Source organism: Lampris incognitus, chromosome 2 (genome assembly GCF_029633865.1).
Source record: "Lampris incognitus isolate fLamInc1 chromosome 2, fLamInc1.hap2, whole genome shotgun sequence".
NCBI classification, from domain to species: domain Eukaryota; kingdom Metazoa; phylum Chordata; class Actinopteri; order Lampriformes; family Lampridae; genus Lampris; species Lampris incognitus.
The window spans coordinates 137,635,031-137,657,987 of NC_079212.1; the positions used below are offsets into that span (position 1 = coordinate 137,635,031).

The 22,957-nt window shown below is 46.0% G+C and overlaps 1 protein-coding gene across 1 annotated transcript in view; it reads left to right on the forward strand.

The window, feature by feature from the left end:
• Positions 1 to 360: 360 nt before the first annotated feature.
• Positions 361 to 22,957, forward strand: part of plekha6 (pleckstrin homology domain containing, family A member 6) — a 93,513-nt gene continuing 70,916 nt past the window's right edge. The window contains exons 1-5 of the mRNA XM_056273327.1: positions 361 to 487; positions 3,352 to 3,435; positions 5,702 to 5,831; positions 6,010 to 6,114; positions 7,058 to 7,130. Coding sequence (XP_056129302.1) covers positions 456 to 487; positions 3,352 to 3,435; positions 5,702 to 5,831; positions 6,010 to 6,114; positions 7,058 to 7,130 — 424 coding nt within the window. The 5' untranslated portion in view covers positions 361 to 455. The remainder of the gene's footprint in view (positions 488 to 3,351; positions 3,436 to 5,701; positions 5,832 to 6,009; positions 6,115 to 7,057; positions 7,131 to 22,957) is intronic.

The window sequence follows — 22,957 nt, forward strand, 5'->3', positions numbered from 1 at the left end:
GGGGGGTAGCAGAGGGAGAGTATGTCAGCTGGACTGAGGGAGCTGAATAAGCTGACCATTGCAATTCTCAATCTGCAAGGGAGCCAGTGGGAGTACATGTGAGAGAGGCAGAGAGAAAGGAAGGAGATGGTGATAGTGAGTGAGCAGAGAGAGAGAGAGAGAGAGAGAGAGAGAGGTGACATGATAAAGAGCTAGCGTAGTATTTGTCTGTTTGTAAGGACGGAGCAAGGCGAGAAAGGAAAAGAGAGAGCGAGCAGGAGGGTAGAGAGAGGTATGCTGGCAACAGTGTGGCATTCTCAAGGAGAGAGAAGAGGACAGCAGTTCGCATACCCCACAGCTCTACAGCAGTAAACCCCCAGCTGTTCTTCTCACTTCTGTCCATCTTGGTCCATCATCCCTCCCTCTTTCTCCCCCTGTCTGTCGGGTTGTGGTATATATGATTGATTCGGGGGAGGATGTTGAAGTTTCGCGTGGACAGGAGGGCGAGGTAGGTGGGGGAACGGAGCTGTGCATTGTCGGAAGGAACGTCACATGCAGTGGGACGGGGTGGGTGGGCAGGCGGGAAAGCGTGGAAAGAGGGGTGTTTACACGGAAGACCGGGAGCTTGGAGGTCAGAGAGGACTGCAATGCAGAGCAGCCGGGAAACGGGTGAAGAAAGACACAGGGGAGGAAAGAGAACGAGAAGCGGCTTTACATTGTTTGCTACTCTGTGTGTGTGTGTGTGCGCCTGAGAGAGAGAGAGAGAGAGAGAGAGAGAGAGAGAGAGAGAGAGAGAGACCTTGCATCTAGCTAGGATATGATGTGTATCTATACGAATATCTGTCTCTTTGTGTCTTTCTGTGCAACTTCGGCTAAATTGCGTGTTTTAATGTAGCTGCTTTCTTTAACCTAGAAAACTCTTGATGCTGCAGAGTCCCTCCGTCTTCCTCAGTCATTCACAAACCTTGTATTGTTTTTCTTCTCTGTCCTGCTCTCTCACTATTGCGCGCGCACACACACAGCCACAGACACACACACACGCACACGAGTTTGTCATAAGATGTTATGCTTAGCTATAAACAGAGTAGAGCTCGAGGCTCTGCTGTGAGTTATACTGTCCTGATTTCAGGACTAAATGTGAGCTTTTTTGTGTGTGTGTCCACATCCCCGTGTCCTCTTTATCATGTGTTGTTTGGATGTGGGCGTGGGTGTAACAGAGAGTGTGAGTGAGCAGGCTGCGTGCACGTATATATTGAATAACAATACTGTAAACTTAGTCAAATGGCAAACATAATGTGTTCACTTGCAAACAGTGTAATATAATCCTGTCGTCGAACGAGCAACCAGAGCTGCTTCTGCCCACGTTCACATCTGTCTGTCTGTCCGTCTGTCTGTCTCTCTGTTTATCATCGATCTATTTATCTATCATCCATCTATTTATCTCTCTATTATCGATCTATTTATCTCTCTACTGCTAAATGTTGAATCTTCTCCTGTCACGGGCAAGCTCAAATCTATATATGAGATATTTCGGCCTTGTGAAAACAATCGTTTCCTTAAAACGAGATAGATTGTATAAGAGCCCCCCCTCCTTTTCTCCGCAATTGTATCCAGCCAATTACCCCGCTCTTCCGAGTCGTCCCAGTCACTGCTCCACCCCCACCCCCCCGCCGATCCGGGCAGGGCTGCAGACTACCACGTGCCTCCTCCGATACACGTGGAGTCGCCGGCTGCTTCTTTTCACCTGACAGTGAGGAGTTTCGCCAGGGGGACGTAGCGCGTGGGAGGATCGCGCTATTCCCCCTAGTTCCTCCTCCCCCCCGGCCGCCCAGAGGAGGTGCTAGTGCAGCGACCAGGACACATACCCACATCCGGCTTCCCACCCGCAGACACGGCCAATTGTGTCTGTAGGGACGCCCGACCAAGCCGGAGGTAACATGGGGATTCGAACCGGCGATCCCCATGTTGGTAGGCAAGGGAATAGACCGCCACACCCCCCGGACGCCCCAGATTGAATAAGATTTAAGTTAAACACCAAATGTAAAACATTTAATTACTCAGTTACTTCAGCAAAGGGATTTAACTCATGTTTTCAGTTGTACAATATGTAAGATATTTTACAACAAGGCACAAAAATAAAAGATACATTGTGACGAGGGCCCAATGAAAAGGGTGAAGTGATAGAAGGTTTATTTATAATTGCTCATTATAATAGATACTCAACAGACGCTGATGACAATAGCCCATTAGGAGGCAGGATATCACTTTATACTACCATGCCCATAAAACACAGTGATATTTACACTCTGGTAAATTGCATTTTGAATAAACAAAAGGAAAACAAAAACAAGATGTGAACACAACTGTCAGCACGTACTAAAACACAGAGTTGTCCAGTTCTTGGAGAAACACATTGTATCAGAGGAGAGACAGCTGGCTATGAAGTTGTTTGCTAATGTAGTTCTGATTTTTATTAGCATACACTGAGTCTTTCATTATATTCTCTTTTCTACACAAAAACTCATACAGACAATGCACACAAACACACATGCACACACACACACAAGAAGAGAGGTTTTGGTGAGGTAGTGGAAGCTCCTTGCAGGTGTATTCTTTCTAAACTTGTTAAGATCATGCAAAGAAAAACAAAAGTTCATTTTGCTGCGTTCATCTTTTTTATCTGAATTTTTTAAGTCTCGCCATTTTTATTTTTATTTTGTGGATTTTTTCCCCAATTGTACCCGGCTAATTACCCCACTCTTCTGAGCCATCCCAGTCGCTGCTCCACCCTCTCTGCCGATCCGGGCAGGGCTGCAGACTACCACATGCCTCCTCCGATACATGTGGAGTCACCAGCCGCTTCTTTTCACCTGACAGTGAAGAGTTTCACCAGGGGGACGTAGCACATGGGAGGATCACGCTATTCCCCCCAGTTCCCCCTCCCCCCTGAACAGGCGCCCCGACCGACCAGAGGAGGCGCTAGTGCAGCGACCAGGACACAGACCCACATCCGGCTTCCCACCCACAGACACGGCCAATTGTGTCTGTAGGGACGCCCGACCAAGCCAGAGGTAACACGGGGATTTGAACCAGCGATCCCCGTGTTGGTAGGCAACATAAGAGACCACTATGCTACCCGGACACCCAAGTCTCACCATTTTTCATACACTAATGGAAGACATGCTGCTGATTGCCCAGGAGAAGAATGGCAGCTGCTTTAATTCATTCATCCAATCCAGCGTTACCTTACTAGTCTAACTGATCGTGTCTGGCCAGGTTGAATAATCAATAGTTTGACTGGCAAGGTGCTTTGATATCAGTTTAGTTATTCTATGCTCATCTTTCTGTTTCTTTCTGTCTTCCTTTCTCCAGTCATCATGATCCTAATGGGCCAGCAGGGCAAGCAGTGAGCCAGATCCATCTGGAGGAGTCCTCATCAATCCACACATACCTCCAGTAAGCACCCCATACCACATCATCCTACAACCAAGCCTTCCTCAGTACACACATTCTTCCATCATATAATGCCTGATTTTACAAAAAAAATGGGAAGAAAATCCAAAAACCCGCAAGGCAGTGTTGTAGTCGAGTCACTAAACCCCGAGTCCAAGTCGAGTCTCGAGTCCCCAGTGTTCGAGACTGAGTCCTTAAAGAAGAGTCTGAAATGAGTCCGAGTCAAGTCCCCATGACCTGAGTCCGAGTCCGAGTGATCAAGGTTGAGTTCCAAGATGGGCTCCAGTGCTCCACTCTGGCACCGTAAAAAAGCTGACAAACAAATAAAAAAGGTCTACATTACTCAAAAACGACACAGCAGTCACCATTTCAAAGGGAGTTTATTTACTTTGTGACACAATAGCCAAACAAAAAAACGAACAAAAACAAAAAAGCAGTCTTTATCAATTAACAAGTCCGAGTCCTCATCTCCAACTTCCGAGTCCGAATGCAGTCAATGCTCGAGTCCGAGTCATCAGTGCTCAAGTCCAAGTTGAGTCACGAGTCCTGATTTTCAGGACTCGGGTCGGACTCAAGTCCGAGTCCTGGACTCGAGTACTACAACACTGCCGCAAAGTGCTAAAAAACACCTGTTTAATCAAAACATGTCTAATTATTTGCATACCCACAGCTTACAGTTTAAACATGTGAGGCTGTTACTTTCATAATTTGGAAAGTAAGCTGTTACTATGTGAATTGACTGTCATAAACTGAAAATAAGATTAAGCAAGATACACAGCATGTTACTTAGCCATGATAGGCTGAACAAATGCCGCCACCCTGCTGCTGCTACCTTGTCGCTGTTTATCACAATAGTTAGTATAGTTATTCAGCTCAGCTAAATGAGCACTTAACAACTGTGCCAAATAAATCATTGTTTAAATATCAGTAAAATTATTTTTCTGTATTGCGGTTGCAATAAGCAGCAAAGAAGGCAGTTGATTTTTTGCATGAAATAGGAGGTGACACTACCACCTCTTGTTTGGTGTAGTCTAGCCCAAGCATCATTTTTCTGATCAATACTATTACACATGCTTCAGAGGAGAAAGACATTTGAACAAAAGAAACTGAAATGTGGCAGAGGAGAGAAAATGACAAATGAAGGAGTCTTGAGATCAAGAGAAAGGGAGGAGAGAAAATGCAAATAAATGCAGTAAAAAGAATATGGGGCACAAGTATTGTGAGACACAGCAAAGGGAAGGGATGAGGAAAGTGGAGCCAGTGAAATAATCTCTGCTGGTCAGTTGATCAATATCAACCTCCTGAGGGTTGTTTGCACTGGACAGAATAGGACGGACCACTCCCGCATCCCCAGCATGGTAGAATCAATACTAGGACATAAAAATACTGGACTAGACTGGACAGGACTAAACAGGACTGGACTGGACTGGAATGGAATGGAATGACATTGCTAGGAATGACCTGAATCAAAATCAGGACATAAAAATACTGGACTAGAATGGATTAGTCTGGACAGGATTAGAGTGGAGTTGACTGGACAGAACTGGACTTGACTGGATAGGACTCAAATAGAATACAATGACATGATGAGGAACAAATCTGAATAAATATTGGGACCCAAAAAATGGACTAGACTAGATTAGACTGGAACAGACTGGAGTGGACTGGACTGGACCGGATAAGAAATGGCCAAGAAAGAACCTGAATCAAAATCTTGACGTAAAAATATTGCACCTGACTGGACTGGTCTAGACTGGACTGGACTGGACCAGAGTGGATTTGACTGTATTGGACAGGACTGAATTTGGACAAGACTGGACTGGACTGGACTTAACAGGACTGGACTGGACTCAAGTAGAAGAGAATGAGATGGCCAAGAATGAACCTGGATCAGATACACTGTACCAGACTATACTAAACTAACCTGGGCTAGAAAAGAATAGACAAAACCAGTCTGAATTTGACTTGATTGGACCTGCCTGGTCCAGAGACACACAGTGAGGTAAAACATGAGGAAGTGAACAGTGTGAAGTTGGTATGGTGACTGCTGATAAGAAGTGGATAAACTGTGGTTAACAGAATAGAAGAGAAGACAAGGACCAGAATGAGAGTAGAAACAACTATTGTTCTTGTTGGCTTTTTCACATCTCTGGTATTCTAAACATGGCCTTCTTAATGGGATCGGTTAGCAGATTTCTTTGTGTGTGTATAAGGTTGTGTGTACACAGGAGTATCTATTCTGTTTCTCACTCTCTTTTTTTCTCCTAAGGAGTTGGGACTTGGATATGAATGGGAAGGTGGGAGGCAAACCTGCTCGAGCCAACACTGATGTGAATGCAAACCCCAACAGCACTAAGATGGTGTCTGATGTGACCCCTGAGGCCCAGCCTTACACACAGGTGAAACACACACACACACACACACACACACACACACACACGGGTGTTGACGGGTGCAATGATCCAGGAATATCAACTCTTTTCATGCAAGAAAATGACCTGTCTTTTCCTCTCCTTTCTCCTCTCTCTATCACTTATCCTTCTCTTCCTGCATCTTTCCGACAATGTTCTTCGGCAGCCTTCTCGGAGTTCGAGAAAAGCGGCTTCTTTTGGGAAGCGCTCCAACTCCATGAGACGAAACCCCAAGGCTGAGGTTACCAAACAGGGATGGCTTTACAAACAGGTAAGGCCTATTCTCTCGCTTTTGTCCAACTTCATCTGAGTCGGCCAAACAAGCTACAAGACTGGTCCAATTGCTTCTCAGTGGAAATCAACTGATTGTGATTTGCATTCAAACTTTAACCAGGCATGGGCCACAGATGTGTAAACAACTGCCAATTTGGACTACTCTTCAAATGAGCCAGCCAGCCCTCTAGCTCCATTACTTCACTCACAAAGCCGAGACATCACTCCTTTCATGTTATGATGCAAAGTGTTTAAAAACACAGTCACTCTTTAAATCGTTTCCTCTCCCGGTCCCAAATCAAATGGACTTCACTCTTATTTGTCCAACAGAATGGTTTCCTTAAAAGCCCCCCCCCCCCCCCCGATGTGTGTTTGTGTTTATCTTAATCTTATTTCCTGAAAAGGAGCTATTTGGCTGTGGACCACCTCATCATTACTTATTGACTCGGTTCAGTCAAAATTAGTGGTTCCCAACATGCAGGACTGTGTTGTATAGAAAGGTCAAGCGAGACCATCGCCCTCTGGTGGTAGTGTTCATACCTCAGCTTGAATGATCCATAGGGAATTTTGTTAAAAAAAAATCAGGCTACATTGCGCTATCAATGTAGCAATGCCCCTTAGATAAGATCTGAGTCAACTTTTATTGAATCTGATTATCTTTGTGGTCTAACAGACAAAAAACATTTCACAATTATTTTTTTTTATATTTCATAGTTCATATATACATCCAGAAAAGCCTGCAATTCCAGAAACTGTGCTAGTGTGGGTTTGTAATTTTTTTTTCTTTTTTGAAAACTGGTCAATGGAGAAATTAAGATTCATCTCCAGTAGGAATGCAACCTCTAGAGGGCGTAGGTTTTCAGGATAGTGAGTATGACAGCGAAGATGTTAGAAAGTAAAATAAGAAGATAATGACTATGAGGAATTGTCTGTCCTTCTAGGCCAGCAGTGGAGTCAAGCAGTGGAACAAAAGATGGTTTGTTCTCGCGGACCGATGCCTGTTCTACTACAAAGGTTTGTCTTCTTCTCTTCACATCTTCATTACTAACAGGGGAGGTCTAATAATTATTCGATAATAATTGGTAAATATTAGCTCAGAACTGCAGAGGTTTAATCCCAAAATGTCAGCAGTTCGCTCATACTATCCCTGTAAAAGCTTTAGCATTGAATTACCCGTCTTTATTTTGAGTAAGTCTGACAATCCTGTGTTAATTAAGTCTGTCCAGATCAACGTGTCCCATTTAAAACCATTATTAACTTGCTCACCTGTCATCTTGATTACAAGCACCGTGCAACCAGTGTTGCAACAGTCATTGAGTCATGGGTGACTCAGTTTTGCAAGCACAATATGTATTTTCTGGATTGTTCACAGATTACTGTAGCATATGACATTTGAATAATAATAATGATATTGTCATGCTGCCCTGTGGCCTTGGAAAACCTCCACTACCTATCAGTAGAATACAAGTAGACATGTGGAGTTTGTGCAATTTCAGTGAAATTACAGTTAAATTATTACAAAAAACTAGTATGGAGCTTAATTTCAAAGGAAAATCAGCACACCGTATCGTACATGTGTCGTATCAATACAGAATAACTGGTTTTTCACTAAAAGCAATATTTAACTTAAATAGAAAAACATAAATAGGCATGCACTGGCACACACACACAAACACACACACACACACACACACACACACACACACACACACACACACACACACACACACACCCCTTCCTCGGAAGCTTGCCTGAAATGTCCAAGTGACACATTGTTCCTCCTTTGAGATCAAAGACATAACATGAAAAAGAGTCAGCGTGATTGTTTCCTTTTCCATCACATCAAAGCAGCTGAGATGGTTCATATTAAATGGATGACTCCTCAGCCCTGCCTAACGACTTGCCAAACTAACAAGAGGCACCCCAGGGCTCTGTGAAAAGTGGGAATGCTTAAGGGCCAGAAAAATCCACGGTGACAGCAATAACAAAGTAAAGATGAGATGAAACTTGACCCAACATGACTGGAGAAAGTTGAAATATATTAGAGGATGGTTATTTTGAGAGTCAAGTCTGAAAGTCACACAAACAACACAAAGCAGAATGTATTTTCATCTCTGCTCTGTATATTTTTGCAACATGAGTTATCAGTACCCATGAACTGTGTGTGGTGGTGGTGCAGCGGTAGCTCTAGGAGGCCTTTGGGGGGGGGGGGGGTCAGGTGAAGCTGGTGTGAGTCAGTCGCATCATGCTGGATGGCCCAGGCTCCTCGTGCAGCACATATCTTTTGTGACAATTGCCACATGTTGAATAAATAAAAGAAAATGATGCCCCTTTTGCCCTCTTACAAACACACAGACAGCGAGGACTCACTGACTGACCTGGCACAACACCGGTCAGCATGTGTGAATTTTAGCCTCTCTCGCCCAGGCGCATTTGCTAATTTCCAGGCTCGCCATGACTTCGCTTGCACTGAAATAAAGTGATTGGTAGCTGCATACAAGCATGGTGCTGCAGCGTGGGCGTGCCGACACCCATCCCAACTCTTAGCCTTAACCTTAACCACCCGCTGACTTGTGTAGACACGCCCATTTGTGTCAACACGCCCACGTTTCAGCGCCATGTTTGACTGCAGCTACCTAAACTTGCCAAAATGGGGGTTGGGGCGCAGTAGAGGGTGTGTCAGTCAAAATCAGGTGACAGTGCTAGTTTGGTGTCAAATAAAAGCAAATATCAGGGCGCCCAGGTAGCATAGTTGTCTATTCCATTGCCTATCAACATGGGGATCCCGGTTCGAATCCCCGTGTTGCCTCCGGCTTGGTCAGGTGTCCCTACTAACACAATTGGCTGTGTCTGCGGGTGGGAAGCCGGATGTGGGTGTGTCCCGGTCACTGCATTAGCGCCCCCTCTGGTTGGCCAGAGCGCCTGTTCGGGGGGGGGGGGACTGGGGGGAATAGCATGATCTTCCCATGCGCTACATCCCTCTGGTGAAACTCCTCACTGTCAGGTGAAAAGAAACGGCTGGTGACTCCACATGTATCGGAGGAGGCATGTGGTAGTCTGCAGCCCTCCCCGGATCGGCAGAGGGGGTGGAGCAGTGACCAGGAGAGCTTGGAAGAGTGGGATAATTGGCCAAGTACAATTGGGGAGAAAAAAGGGGGGGGGTGGAATATAATAAATACATAGATAAATAAATGCAAATATTACACCTGAGTCGCCTCCTGCTCAGACCACATTTTAGCACAGATGCAGGCATTGTGTGGTAGTTTCCGGGCTTTAAGCTAAGGTGCACTAAGCATAGACATCCAAAATCACACACAAAACTTTTGTGTATGTTATGTTGACCTACCTTTTGAATAATTTAACTAATGACTACTGTCCAAAACCTTTTTAATCCCTAAACAAAATATCTGCACGTGTATGATTGTCTTCTAATATAAAACAGTGTGCATCATGACGCTCAGAAAACAACACAGCGACCGGAATTTCGACATTTCAGTTAACCTCGGGCGGCACGGTGGCACAGCGGTTAGCGCAGTCGCCTCACAGCAAGAAGGTCCTGCGTTTGAGCCCCGGGGTAGTCAAATCTTGCGGGTCATCCCATGTCGTCCCCTGTGTGGAGTTTGCATGTTCTCCCCGTGTCTTTGTGGGTTTCCTCCGGGTGCCGCGGTTTCCCCCCACAACCCAAAGACACATAGGTCAGGTGACTCGGCCACAATAAATTGTCCCTAGGTATGAATGTGTGTGTGTTTGTCGGCCCTGTGATGGCCCGGCAGCCTGTCCAGGGTGTCTCCCCGCCTGCCACCCAATGACTACTGGGATAGGCTCCAGCATCCCCTTGACCCTGAGCAGGATAAGCGGTTTGGATAATGGATGGATGGAATTAACCTCATTCAACCTGGAAGAACAAACTGAGTGCCCAGGTTAAACGATCCACGATCACAACTATTTAAGGTCTCCTGCTGTGTTCATAGAATGTGTAGGAAAGAGAGAAAGATGCTGAGGAGAATGGAGACATGATAAACAGTAGCCTGTCAAACAGCCATGTTAGCATGTTGTCTCATATCACATTGTAACAGGTGTTAATATATGCTGGTGTCTGTTGCATGGGCACTTGGTGACTCTGCACCTCCCGAACAAGGACATCAGTTACCTCCCAGGAAAAGCTTTTCTGTGCCTTATGGACTTCCGCCATCCATTGCAAAATTGGCAGTTTGCCATGACAGAGAGCACACACTGCTTTTAAAGACGATGAGAGGAGCCGATTTGATTGGCCATAATAGAAGACAGCCCCCACCGCTCCTACTGATAATTTATTCCTTCTAAGCCAACCCTTTTACACCCACGCGTCCGCCGTACCTGATTACCACCAGCGCTGCATGTCCCGAAATTAGCAGGAAAGTGTTGACCGCACCTTAGATCAACTTGCACCCTCGACTGCGCTATGACCCGGGTAAACTAGAGCCCTAAGTCAAGTCAAGTCAAGTCAAGTCAATTTTATTTTTATAGCCCAATATCACAAATTACACATTTGCCTTGGGGCTTTACAGCAACAGAATATCCCGTCCTTAGACCCGCACATCGGATAAGGAACAACTCCCTAAAAAAAAAAAACCTTTAACAGGGAGAAAAAATAGGAAGAAACCTCAGAGAGAGCAACAGAGGAGGGATCTCTCCCAAGATGGACAACGTGCAATGGGAGTTTTACAGAATAAAACACAATTTACAGAATACAACATTGAAAGAGGATAACAGAATTATAATGGACTTATAAAATATATGAAGAATATGATGAGGAGGATGCCAAGCAGTGCCCAGACGCCACCGGAACAGCCCAGGACCCGAGCCACGTGACCACCATCACCATGTAGACCACAAAAAAAAATTTGTTGCATGTCTTTGAGAGAAGGATGTAACATTAAAACAGGATAACAAAATCATATGGATTTATAAGATACATAAACAGAAAATAAAAGGACAAGACATGAGGGCTGTGTTTGGGTTTGGCACCGTTTCTGGATCAAGCAGAACTGTACTTAAGTACTTAAGGTAATATGGAGGGGAACTGGGCTTACAATCAGCGGAACAATGTGAGAAGTCAAGCAGCGAAAAAATGTCAAGAACTGATAGTTTCAGTTGAAAATGAGCAGGGAAGTACAGAATATGATGAACACACGGAGGGAGGCTTTAATGTTGAATAGGGATCGACCGGCATGGTGGTTAGCGCGGTCGCCACATCCCAAAGACATGTAGGTCAGGTGAATCGGCTGGACTAAATTGTCCCTAGGTGTGCATATGTGCGTGTGTGTGTCGGCCCTGTGATGGACTGGCGGCCTGTCCAGGGTGTCTCCCCACCTGCCGCCCAATGACTGCTGGGATAGGCTCCAGCATTCCGGGACCCTGAGCAGGATAAATGGATGGATGGATGGATGGATGGATAAAAAAGCAAATGATGAGCGGGATGCCAAGCAGCCTCCAGGTGGCAACCACCCTCACCATGGAGACCTGGGAGGATGACAGAGTACACGTGCACACAAGAGAGACTCATGTCACACCATTCACATACACAGAAGAAGAGAAAGGAGAAGCCATGCAGAGAAAGAGAGAGAACAGATGTGAGAGAAGAGAACAGTTTGCAACAGTCAGTCTATACACTATAATCTCGTCGGCAGAACAGGGCTTGGTAAATTCATTGAGGCGGAAACCAACCTACTATGCAGTACAGCACTCAACTTAAAGGCAACTAAAGGTAAGCTAAGGCAAAAAGACGAGTTTTAAGTTTGGACTTAAAGGACTCAACAGACTCTGATTGTCTGATGGCAGCAGGCAGGTTATTCCACAAGAACGGGGCCTGGAGAAAAGGCCCTGCCACCAGCTGACTTCTTTTTAACTTTGGGTACACACAGGAGCCCTGTATTTTGAGAGCAGAGAGGTACCCTAAGACATTGTTTTTATACTGGAGGTCCTCTCTTTTAGGTTTTTCTTTCTATATTTCTCTCAGTTTCAGTATGAGTCATGGTTCATACTCAAAACAAAAGTTTCAGCAACATATTTCCAGAGCATCTCAATCGAGATTAACCCCCCCCCCCCATTTTCTTCCCAATTGTACCTGGCCAATCACCCCGCTCTCCAAGCCGTCCTGGTCACAGCTCCACCCCCTCTGCTGATCCGGGGAGGGCTGCAGACTACCACATGCCTCCTCCCATACACGTGGAGTCGCCAGCCGCTGTTTTTCACCTGACCGTAAGCAGTTTCACCAGGGGGACATAGTGCTCGGGAAGATCACGCTGCTCCCCCGAGTTCCCCCTCACCCCCAGAACAGGCGCCCCGACCGACCAGAGGAGGCACTAGTGCAGTGATCAAGATGCACCCACATCTGGTTTCCCACGCACAGACACGGCCAATTGTGTCTGTAGCGACGCGACCAAGCCGGAGGTAACATGGGGATTCGAACAGGCGATTCCTGTGTTGGTAGGCAACGAAGTAGACAGCTACGCTACCCGGATGCCCCGAGATGAACCTTTTCATGGACCTTTTTTGTTTCCTTCCGTGTGCATGGGGGTCCTTCAGTCTAAGGGGGTCAGTTGACACTAATAGCCCAAGAGGGGTTGATTTGTGTATCTGTGTTGTGTGTGTGTGTGTGTGTGTATGATAAAAGGACAAGTCTTGTGTGGTGGTGGTCCGTATCAAGATGGGCTGAGTAATTGTGGGCGTAAGTAGGTCAGCGTGTTTACGTATGACATTGTGAACATGTGTGAACAAGAAACACCACCGTTCTAAATCTGTCAAAGTTTTACGACTCGTGACGTCTGTGTAAGCAATATTATAGTTTTTACAATTTTTCTACCGCAATTTTCCACCGACTGTACCAGCCCACTTTAACCAAACCGTAACTCTTGAATGTTGCTGCTTCCCAGTGGCCCCGGCCCGTGGAATCCAGATGCTGGTGTTTATATTTGTTGCGCCGGCCTACTGTCACCGAAATTACCCGACCGCAGTCTCAGACTGAATGCTCTCAATGTGGTATCTACATGTCAGTGGGATTTATACCTGCTCACACCCAGCACACAACCACAACCACACACACACACACACACACACACACACACACACACCCCGTTATCACCATAATCACCAGCTCCACACCCTCTGCTCATTGAACTTGGGTGAAACCACTTTAGCCCAAAGGTGTGGAATGTTTTTCAACCGACGGTCATCGTATTCATGTTAAAACCATGTTAAAGTACACATGATGTATTGTGAAGTGTTATGAAGTATTATGCAGTATTGTGTTTGGAGGATTTGAGTACATCAGAAAGCTTTAAAAGTGATGTGGGTTTTGTTTTCTCACACTTTATGTAAAAGTTAAATGCTTTTTCAAATAATTATAGCGTTTGTAAAAATGGGATTTTTAAGGGCGCCCGGGTAGCATAGTGGTCTGTCCCGTTGCCTACCAACACGGGGATTGCCGGTTCGAATCCCCGTGTTACCTCCAGCTCGGTCGGGGGTTCCTTGGCCGTGTCTGCGGGTGGGAAGCCGGGTGTGGGTATGTGTCCTGGTCACTGCACTAGCGCCTCCTCCGGTCGGTCAGGGCACCTGTTCAGAGGGGAGGGGGAACTGGGGGGAATAGCGTGATCCTGTCACGTGCTACGTCCCCCTGGCAAAACTCCTCACTGTCAGGTGAAAAGAAGCGGCTGGCGACTCCACATGTATCGGAGGAGGCATGTGGTAGTCTGCAGCCCTGCCTGGATCGGCAGAGGGGGTGGAGCAGGAAGAGTGGGGTAATTGGCCAGATACAATTGGGGAGAAAAGGGGGGGGGTCCAAAAATAAATAAATAAACAAACAAAATAAACCCAACAGTCAGGTCAAAAACAACAACAAAAAAAGGTTAAAAAAAAGTACAGACAAATTTTATAAAAGTATAGACAAGTTTAAAACTGAGTTAGTAAAATAAATAAAAGTGCCATAAAAACTGATTAATTAAAAGTAACAGCAATCGGAGCAGAATATGTAAAAATAGCAAACACACACACACCCACACACCAAGAGCTTAGCCATAGGCTGATTTGAAAGTAAGGTTTTTTTACCTGCTTCTAAACGTGTCCAGCGTGGGGGCCTCTCTCAGGTCCTCAGGCAGGGCGTTCCATCTACTTTGGGTGTAAATACAGAAGGCAGCTTCCCCTGCTCTAGACAGAGCACGAGGGATGGTTAGTGGGCTTATGTATATGTAACCAACGAAGGAGATGATTTTATTTACAATATGAATATTAAACCTCTTGTATGAAGAGTCACTTGTGTGCCATCAGCTCAGCAGTAAAAACAATTCCCACCCTCATATAAATGGTATTATCAGACCAAAGCTAACACAGGCAGTCTAATTATTACAAAGCAATAGCAACATCTAGCAAAAGCGCCACCGCGTGCTGGGAAGATGGAGAGATCAGCCTGGATGTACATATGTAAATAACACATGGCAGTCTGAGGACGGATGTCCTTGCCTGCCTAAGTGTTTGTTTCCTTATTATGTGGGACTGGCACATGAGAAGGACCACATGTCGGCCCTGTGATGGCCTGGCGGCCTGTCCAGGGTGTCTCCCCGCCTGCCCAGGGTGTCTCCCCGCCTGCCTGTCCAATAACTGCTGGGATAGGCTCCAGCATCCCCGCGATCCCGATTGGGATAAGCAGCTTGGATGATGGATGGATGGATGGATATTGAACAGATAAGCTTGCTGAACAAAAAAAAGTCACTCTCGCCAACATTACAAAGATGGCCTCTAACTACCCTCATTTAGCTTTCCATCCTGCCCCCCCCCCCCTTTCTCATCCAAGTATTTCTTTTTTACCACAAACATATTTTCTCAACACACAAAATCATAAATAGCAAGTCTGAGACTTTCCCAGCTGTGTTCTGGTCAAGAGAAACAGTTCAGAAGGGGCTGATGGGGAGGGGGCGGGGGGGGGGTGCTCAAGGAGTAATGTGTGACGGCATGACTAAACATTAGGGCTTACATGCCAGCAGGAAGCCAGAGGTGAAAAATGTTGCAGCAGAGAAGGAGGCAAAAGACCTCGGTGTCGACCGTATTGAAGAAGGTTTTCGGTTGTGTGCGCTCTGTGGGAAGCTGAGCAGTATGTTTGTGTAAGCTAAATAGACTTCAGTCAACGCCAACAATTCTGACAAGATATGTACAGAGAAACTAACTTTTCGATGTGCATAAGATACCCTGCCAGCGAGTGATTCATTTGTCAGATTTCAGATACAGACATGATGGGCTTGTGAAAGTGTGGTCTTTCGCTGCCTTTCTTCTCTGCTAATCCTTTTATCATCGATCCATCTGTCTGTCCAGCCATTAACCCTGGCTACTCTCCATTCTTTCTCCATCCCCTCATCCCTCTTCTCCTCACCGCCTCTCATCATCTTCCTCTCCCCTCCACCTCCCTTTTATAGTGCTGTGTGGGCAGACATGGACGTCAGTCTCCCGACTGGCTGACACTGCGTTGTTAGGGCAGAAAGAATTATGGGGCTAAATGGCATGCTTTAAAACCCTCCTCAGTACGACTCAGGGGGATGATCCAGAGTGAAAAGGTGCCCCACAGCTCCACTAGCTTGTTACCCAGAGTGTGGGAGTATTTGTTTAAATGGGCGGTCACATCTTCAGAAAGGTGTACCAACATTCACTGTTTACTTTTCTCGGTGATAAAGGATAACTACTGCGGCATGTCGGTGCAATGGTTAGTGTGGTCACCTCACAGCAACAAGGCCCGGGGTTCGAACCTCGGGATTGTCCTGCCTTGGGCGTCATCCCAGGTCTGTGTGGAGTTTGCATGTTCTGCCCGTGTCTGCGTGGGTTTCCTTCGGGTGCTGCGGTTTCGTCCCACAGTCCAAAGACATGTAGGTCAGGTGAATCGGTGTCAGCCCTGTGACGGCCTGGTGGCCTGTCCAGAGTGTCTCCCCGCCTGCCGCCCAGTGACTGCTGGGATTAGGCTCCAGCTTCCCGTGACCCCGATTGGGATAAGCGGTTTGGATAATGGATGGATGGTGATAAAGGATGTGATGTCTGAGTGGCGCCTGTGGTTTTGTAATGTCATTACGGTATCGAGTCATACTCTAACCTCTGCTTGTTGGCTGAATCACATTTTGAGCGTCTTGGGTGTAAAACCACTGAAAAATACTGCTTTTTCCTTGCATTGGTTCACCTACTCTAACCACTGGAGTGACAACGATGGACACGTGAGAGAAAAACTAGTGTTGGATTGGGGTACATAGTATGTGGATGGCGTGTTTACGTGCAGACATGTTTGGTCACAGAATAGCCTTGCCAGCTGAACTGAGACTTGGGAGACTATCCACAGTTTTCACGTGACGTCACATTCATATTGGAACACCCACCTGGCCGGCAAAACACTTCCCAAACGGCAGCGTTATTGACCCATCCAGAATGAAAATACATTTAACTGTCTGTACTTTTGTAAGCTTTCATCCTGGCGGCAGTGTAAGGAGAGGGATTCTCCACAAGACATATGTAAACGTCGCCAAATTGGAGCTCTGGCAGGGTCTTCGCTGTTTTAAGAGACTGAAATACTGCGGCGGGTGCTGTATATGGATCGCAAGTGCCCAAAACTTGTAGTTTGTTAATATATCTTTGTTTTTCTTCTTTCGTAAGGTGATCCAAATAGTCGTTGCTTGGAACAGCTGGAAAATTGACAGGTCTGTGCTGCTGCTCTACGGAGTTTCCACTGTTGGCCGCCATGCTGGAACTTTGTTTTGCCCGCCACTGTCACTTGAATGCAAACTATGGACGTGAAATATACAGAGAATTTAGTGATCCTATTGGATTTCATTCCACACATCCCTCATGCCGTTTCGCTTCAGGTTGCTTTCCATCTTCTCCTTTAAGGTGTTAGCGCCTCGCCATATTTCCCCGCTACGCCTCCTTCTGAACACACTCGGTACTGTCTCTGTCCCTATGCCTGGAAGCCTTTTTTTTTTCTTTGAAAATAATTTGATGTCCTTTGCTTATTAAGGGCATGGTGGTTGAACAGTAGAGTTATTTTCTGTGGGAATCGTAGAGTCAACATAAAATCTTATGTAGTGAGAGAGAGAGAGCCTGCCGATATACTCCATGCACAGGATGGGCCCCATTCTGTGGTCTCAAAACAAGCCTACAGACCGCACCGAGTCCTGGAACAAAGCTCTCGGTCTTGTTGGTAATAGGCTGCGGCTGGACGGTAGGCCGTGATGTGAGGTGACATTGTTTAGAAGCTGTGATAAACAGTCATCGGTTATTTCATGGACGGTTGGCCTTTAAGTGTCGGCGTGTCTCACGGTGAGGAGAGAGCTTCATCCTGTTTGGAATGCGTCCAGCGAACGGGCCCACAGTTACTTTCAGTCCCAAACGAGGCTTCTGGTTGTGTTTGTCTTCATTTATTCATTTCATTTTTATTTCTGTGTCATGCCAATCATTTGGCCCGTCCCATCTGGTATTGCATGACACCACCACTTACAGCACATACTACATCTTCCGGTATATACAAATGCATATACGGCACATACAAAGCATGTTGAAAAAGGAAAAGAAACACAAACAAAATAAAAACCAAACGAAAAAATGATCCTAAATGAGCTGTTCACATGAAGAACGGTTGCATATCTAGAAATTATCTCAGTAAAGAGTTCCCCCCCACCCCTTCTCCCAGGCTTTCTCCAGATAACTGGCTAATTTATATGTTTCATAGGTGAACAGCCAACTCAGTCTTTTTGCATTATTCCATATTCACAGTCAGTTGTGTGGCACGGTGGCGCAGTGGTTAGCGCGGTCGCCTCACAGCAAGAAGGTCCTGGGTTCTAGCCCCGGAGTTGTCCAACCTTGGGGGTCATCCTCTGTGTGGAGTTTGCATGTTCTCCCCGTGTCTGCGTGGGTTTCCTCCGGGGGCTCCGGTTTCCTCCGACAGCCCAAAGACATGCAGGTCAGGTGAATCGGCCGTACTAAAATTGTCCGTAAGTATGAATGTGTGTGTGTGTCAGCCCTGTGTGATGGCCTGGCGGCCTGTCCAGGGTGTCTCCCCACCTGCTGACCAATGACTGCTGGGATAGGCTCCACCATCCCCGCGACACTGAGAGCAGGATAAGCGGCTCGGATAATGGATGGCATATTCACAAAATCAATGTCTATTTTTATCTTACTGAACAAAGCGTCACGCAGTTCACAATAAAAAGGACAGTAGAAAACTAAATGTAGCTCATTTTCTATATCATTTAGACAGCACACTGGACAAGTCCACTCTTCTTCTTCTAGATTAACATACCCGTCCCGTTTCAGCAGTCAAGAGTTACAATACCAGATCTCAGCTGGGCACATAGAGATCTTTCATTTTTTTGGGACAAATTATATACAACACAATTCTCCATACCATATTTAGTTTTTATCATCGTAAAAATAAGTAGTTTTGGTTTAGTCCATATATCATAAGCCCACTGCCCTGTGACCTTGGCAAACACCGATCCTCTACAACCAACAATGTTGAGCTTTTTGTTATTAAAAAAGCCTCACCAAACCCGGAGTTGCAGAAAAATTAGACCAAGAACCAATAATGTGCTTGTCCCGTGTACATTTTTGTCTCGTCAACTTACTTTCTTCCATATCGAGTAACCGATTCTATAACGGAGCTATACATAACTCCCCAGTGAGCCTCACATGATTCCCATCCCATGTCCCCCACTATAGCCAACGTTGGTGCATATTTGTGCAGACCCAGAAAATATCTATAGCACTGTTTTGCACTGATTCAGACACAGACATATTTCTAAGGCCCCCAACCCTGACAGTATAATCAAGCACAGGGCACACAAGCTTGAAACCGTTTAGTATGTTTGGAAACTCATTCATTCATTCATTCATCATCCAAGCCGCTTATCCCGATTGGGGTCACGGGATGCTGGAGCCTATCCCAGCGGTCATTCGGCGGCAGGCAGGGGGACACCCTGGACAGGCCGCCAGTCCATCACAGGGCCAACACATTCACACCTAGGGACAATTTAGTATGGCCGATTCACCTGACCTATGTACGTGTTTTCGGACTTGCGGGAGGAAACCAGAGCACTCGGAGGAAACCCACGCAGACATGGGGAGAGCACGCAAACTCCACACACTCCTTGTTGGTGTTTGCTTTTCAATCACCTGGTCGAAGTCCTGACGGCACGGTGGCGCAGTATTTGGAAACTCATATCCTTCAAATTTTTACATTTACCAATGATTCCTCCCAGAGCTCTACCTGCTGATTCAGCAAGATCCGTAACCCCTTTTAGAAAATTCATATGTTTATCACTATAGAAACCGAGGTATTTATGAGTCTGCATAACTCGGCTCATATGATTCAACTTTTAAACTGCTAAGTACTGTGGGTAAATGAGAGTTTTCTAAAGTGATTGATTTCAGTTTTTTTTTTGGTGATAAATAATCTCCATTTTTTTGCAGCACTCAATGTATGAGAGCATCTGCTGCATTATGTCTGCGGATGGCGATAGCAAAACTATGTTGTCTGTATACAGAAGAATACTTATCATTTCCCTTCCACACATTAGCCCACAAATTTACAGTTTGTTTGTTTGGCCAAAAACTTTATATAATTTGCAAAAAATGTGGGGGACAAAGCATCACCTTGTTTCACCCTTGATGAGGTTGGGAACCGATTTGTGTGATGCTCATTCAATCTTACAGGCTATGGGCTCGTTGTAAAGAGCTGTTAGTGCCCTGTAGAATTTTCCACTCACCCCACACTCGATAAGTCTATAAGCTTTGGCGGTATGGTGGCCCAGATGTTAGCTCTGATGCCTCACAGCAAGAAGGTCCTGGGTTCGAACCCCAGGCCGTCCCAGGTCCTTTCTGTGTGGAGATTGCATGTTCTCCCTGTGTCTGCGTGGGTTTCCTCCGGGTGCTCCGGTTTCCTCCCACCATCAAAAATACATGCATGTTAGGGTTAATACTCCTGTCTGTGCCCCTGAGCAAGGCAGTGGAAAGATGAACTGGAGTTGGTCCCGGGGTGCTGCAGCTGCCCACTGCTCCTATACAATAGGATGGGTTAAATGCAGAGAACAAATTTGTTGTCACAAAACAATGTCGAATAAAGGGGCTTTATTTCATCTTTCTTTCTAAAAGATCCCTCTTGATCATATCAAAAGCCTTTATGAAAGTCAGTAAAGCATGTCTATGTTGACTTTTTTCACTGATTCTCTACTACTACTACTGCTGCTACTACTACTACTACTGCTACTATTTTCGGCTGCTCCTGTTAGGGGTTGCCACAGCAGATCATCCATTTCCATCTCTTCCTGTCCTCTGCATCTTCCTCTGTCACACCAGCCACCTGCGTGTCCTCCCTTACCACATCCATAAACCTCCTCTTTGGCCTTCCCCTTTTCCTCTTCCCTGGCAGCTCCATATTCAGCATCCTTCTCCCAGGATACCCAGCATCTCTCCTCCACACATGTCCAAACCATCTCAATCTTGTCTCTCTTGCTTTGTCTCCAAACCGTCCAACCTGAGCTGTCCCTCTAATATACTCATTCCTAATCCTGTCCTTTTTCGTCACTCCCAATGAAAATCTTAACATCTTCAACTCTGCCACCTTCAGCTCTGCCTCCGCCTTGTTTTCACTAATTCTATTCACTGTAATTGTAGACAATACAAAGATGTGATCAAGACATGACCTTGACTTATGAAACCCATTTGGCTCTTCCACGAGAAGCCGTTGTTTGTCTAGATACACATGAGCCTCACATTAAGTATAGTGGAAAACAGCTTGTAAACTGTGCTCATTAGGCTGATCCCTCTATAATTTAATGGCACCCTCGGGTCCTCACTTAGGGATTTTGGTATTGGATTTATAATAGATTTAAGCCACACAGATGATATTTTGCCAGATTCAAAACATGTTTTAAATAATTCGCACAAAGTATCAAATAATTTGGGGGATTTTAATATCTAATTTGGTGTATTTTCAACCTCAGTTGCTTTTCCCAATTTTGCTTTATTGATAGCCTTTTGAACTTCATTATGAGTAAGACCCTTATTAAGGTCCTCATTTACACAATATTCCTCTTTTAATATTTGGCTCTCTACGTATTACATTTTTCCCTCAAGCATATGTGTGTTCTTATTATATTTATCATCAAAATCTAAAGCCTGTCTGGAGAAGAGACCTTTGAAATTTCTCTCCCACATATTAATTACCTCAGACAACCCAATACCAGGATTGCCATTGTGACCCCTATTATGTATATTATGTAAGGATTAGTGTACATATTTTTTTTGTGTATGTTTCTATGCGTGCTGTTGAGGGGGTATGCTGCAGTGTAGTTACAGCAGTGTGCCACAGGAATTAGATGGCCTAATATATACTCCCCCTGGAGACCTCCGTATTTAGTGTGGGTTTGAAGTCCCGATTATTTCCCCAGTGATTCCCAGGATCATTCCTGTTTGCTGTCTTTCCTTCTCTGCAGCATACAGCACAGGCCGAGTGCATTTTACTTAGTGAGCATGTTAGATGTTTTTCAAGGGTACATCAAGAGGAGGATGGTAAAAGTTTGTTTTTCAGTTTGCAAAATCAGGAGTGAATTACCTAACAGGTTGACCTTTTAGGGGTTTTTTGTGGCCTCCCCCCTTTTCTCCCCAATTGTACTTGGCCGATTACCCTATTTTCCGAGCCGTCCCGGTTGCTGCTCCACCCCCTCTGCCGATCCGGGGAGGGCTGCAGACTACCACATGCCTCCTCTGATACATGTGGAGTCGCCAGCCGCTTCTTTTCACCTGACAGGGAGGAGTTTCACTAGGGGAACGTAGCGCGTGGGAGGATTACGCTATTCCCTCCAGTTCCCCCCCGAACAGGCGCCCCGACCGACCAGAGGAGGCGCTAGTGCAGCGAGCAGGACACAGACCCACATCCGGCTTCCCACCCGCAGACATGGCCAATGGTGTCTGTAGGGACGCCCGACCAAGCCGGAGGTAACACGGGGATTCAAACCGGCGATCCCCGTGTTGGTAGGCAACAGAATAGACTGCCACGCTACCTGGACGTCCCCCTTTTAGGGTTGTTTTGAGGTGTATATTTGTAGAGCACTGTGTGTGACTGTGCGTGACTAGCTTCACAGCGCCATCATGTCTCAGGGTATGTTTGTCAACCATTAAATTTCCATAAATTTTGCAACACAATTTTGAATTGTAAATTACACTGTTGGCTCACACAACTCTACTTTCCTTAAGTACACATTACAAGACTGTATCTACATTTTCTCCCAAAATATGACTGTGCAGGGGCCATGGTGGCACAGTGGTTAGCACGGTCGCCTCACAGCAAGAAGTTCCTCGGTTCGAGCCCCGGTGTAGTCCAACCTTGGTGGGTCGTCCCGGGTCGTCTTCTGTGTGAAGTTTGCATATTTTCCCCGTATCTGCATGGGTTTCCTCCGGGTGCTCCGGTTTCCTCCCACTGTCCAAGGACATGTAGGTCAGGTGAATTGGCGGTACTAAATTGTCCCTAGGAATGAATGTGTGTGTGTGTGTGTGTGTGTGTGTGTGTGTGGGGTGTGGGGGGGGGGCGGGCGTGATGGCCTGGCAGCCTGTCCAGGGTGTCTGCCGCCCAGTGACTGCTGGGATAGGCTCCAGCATCCCCGCGACCCTGAGAGCAGGTTAAGCGGTTAAGATAATGGATGGATATGACTGTGCTGAAAACTATAACGGGGGGGGGGGCCGGAAGGGCAAATTACAAGAAGTCAGTCACCTCAAATCATCATGCCATCAGCTAGCTCACCACAAGCTAACTTATCCCTATTTGAAGCATGATACACACAGTA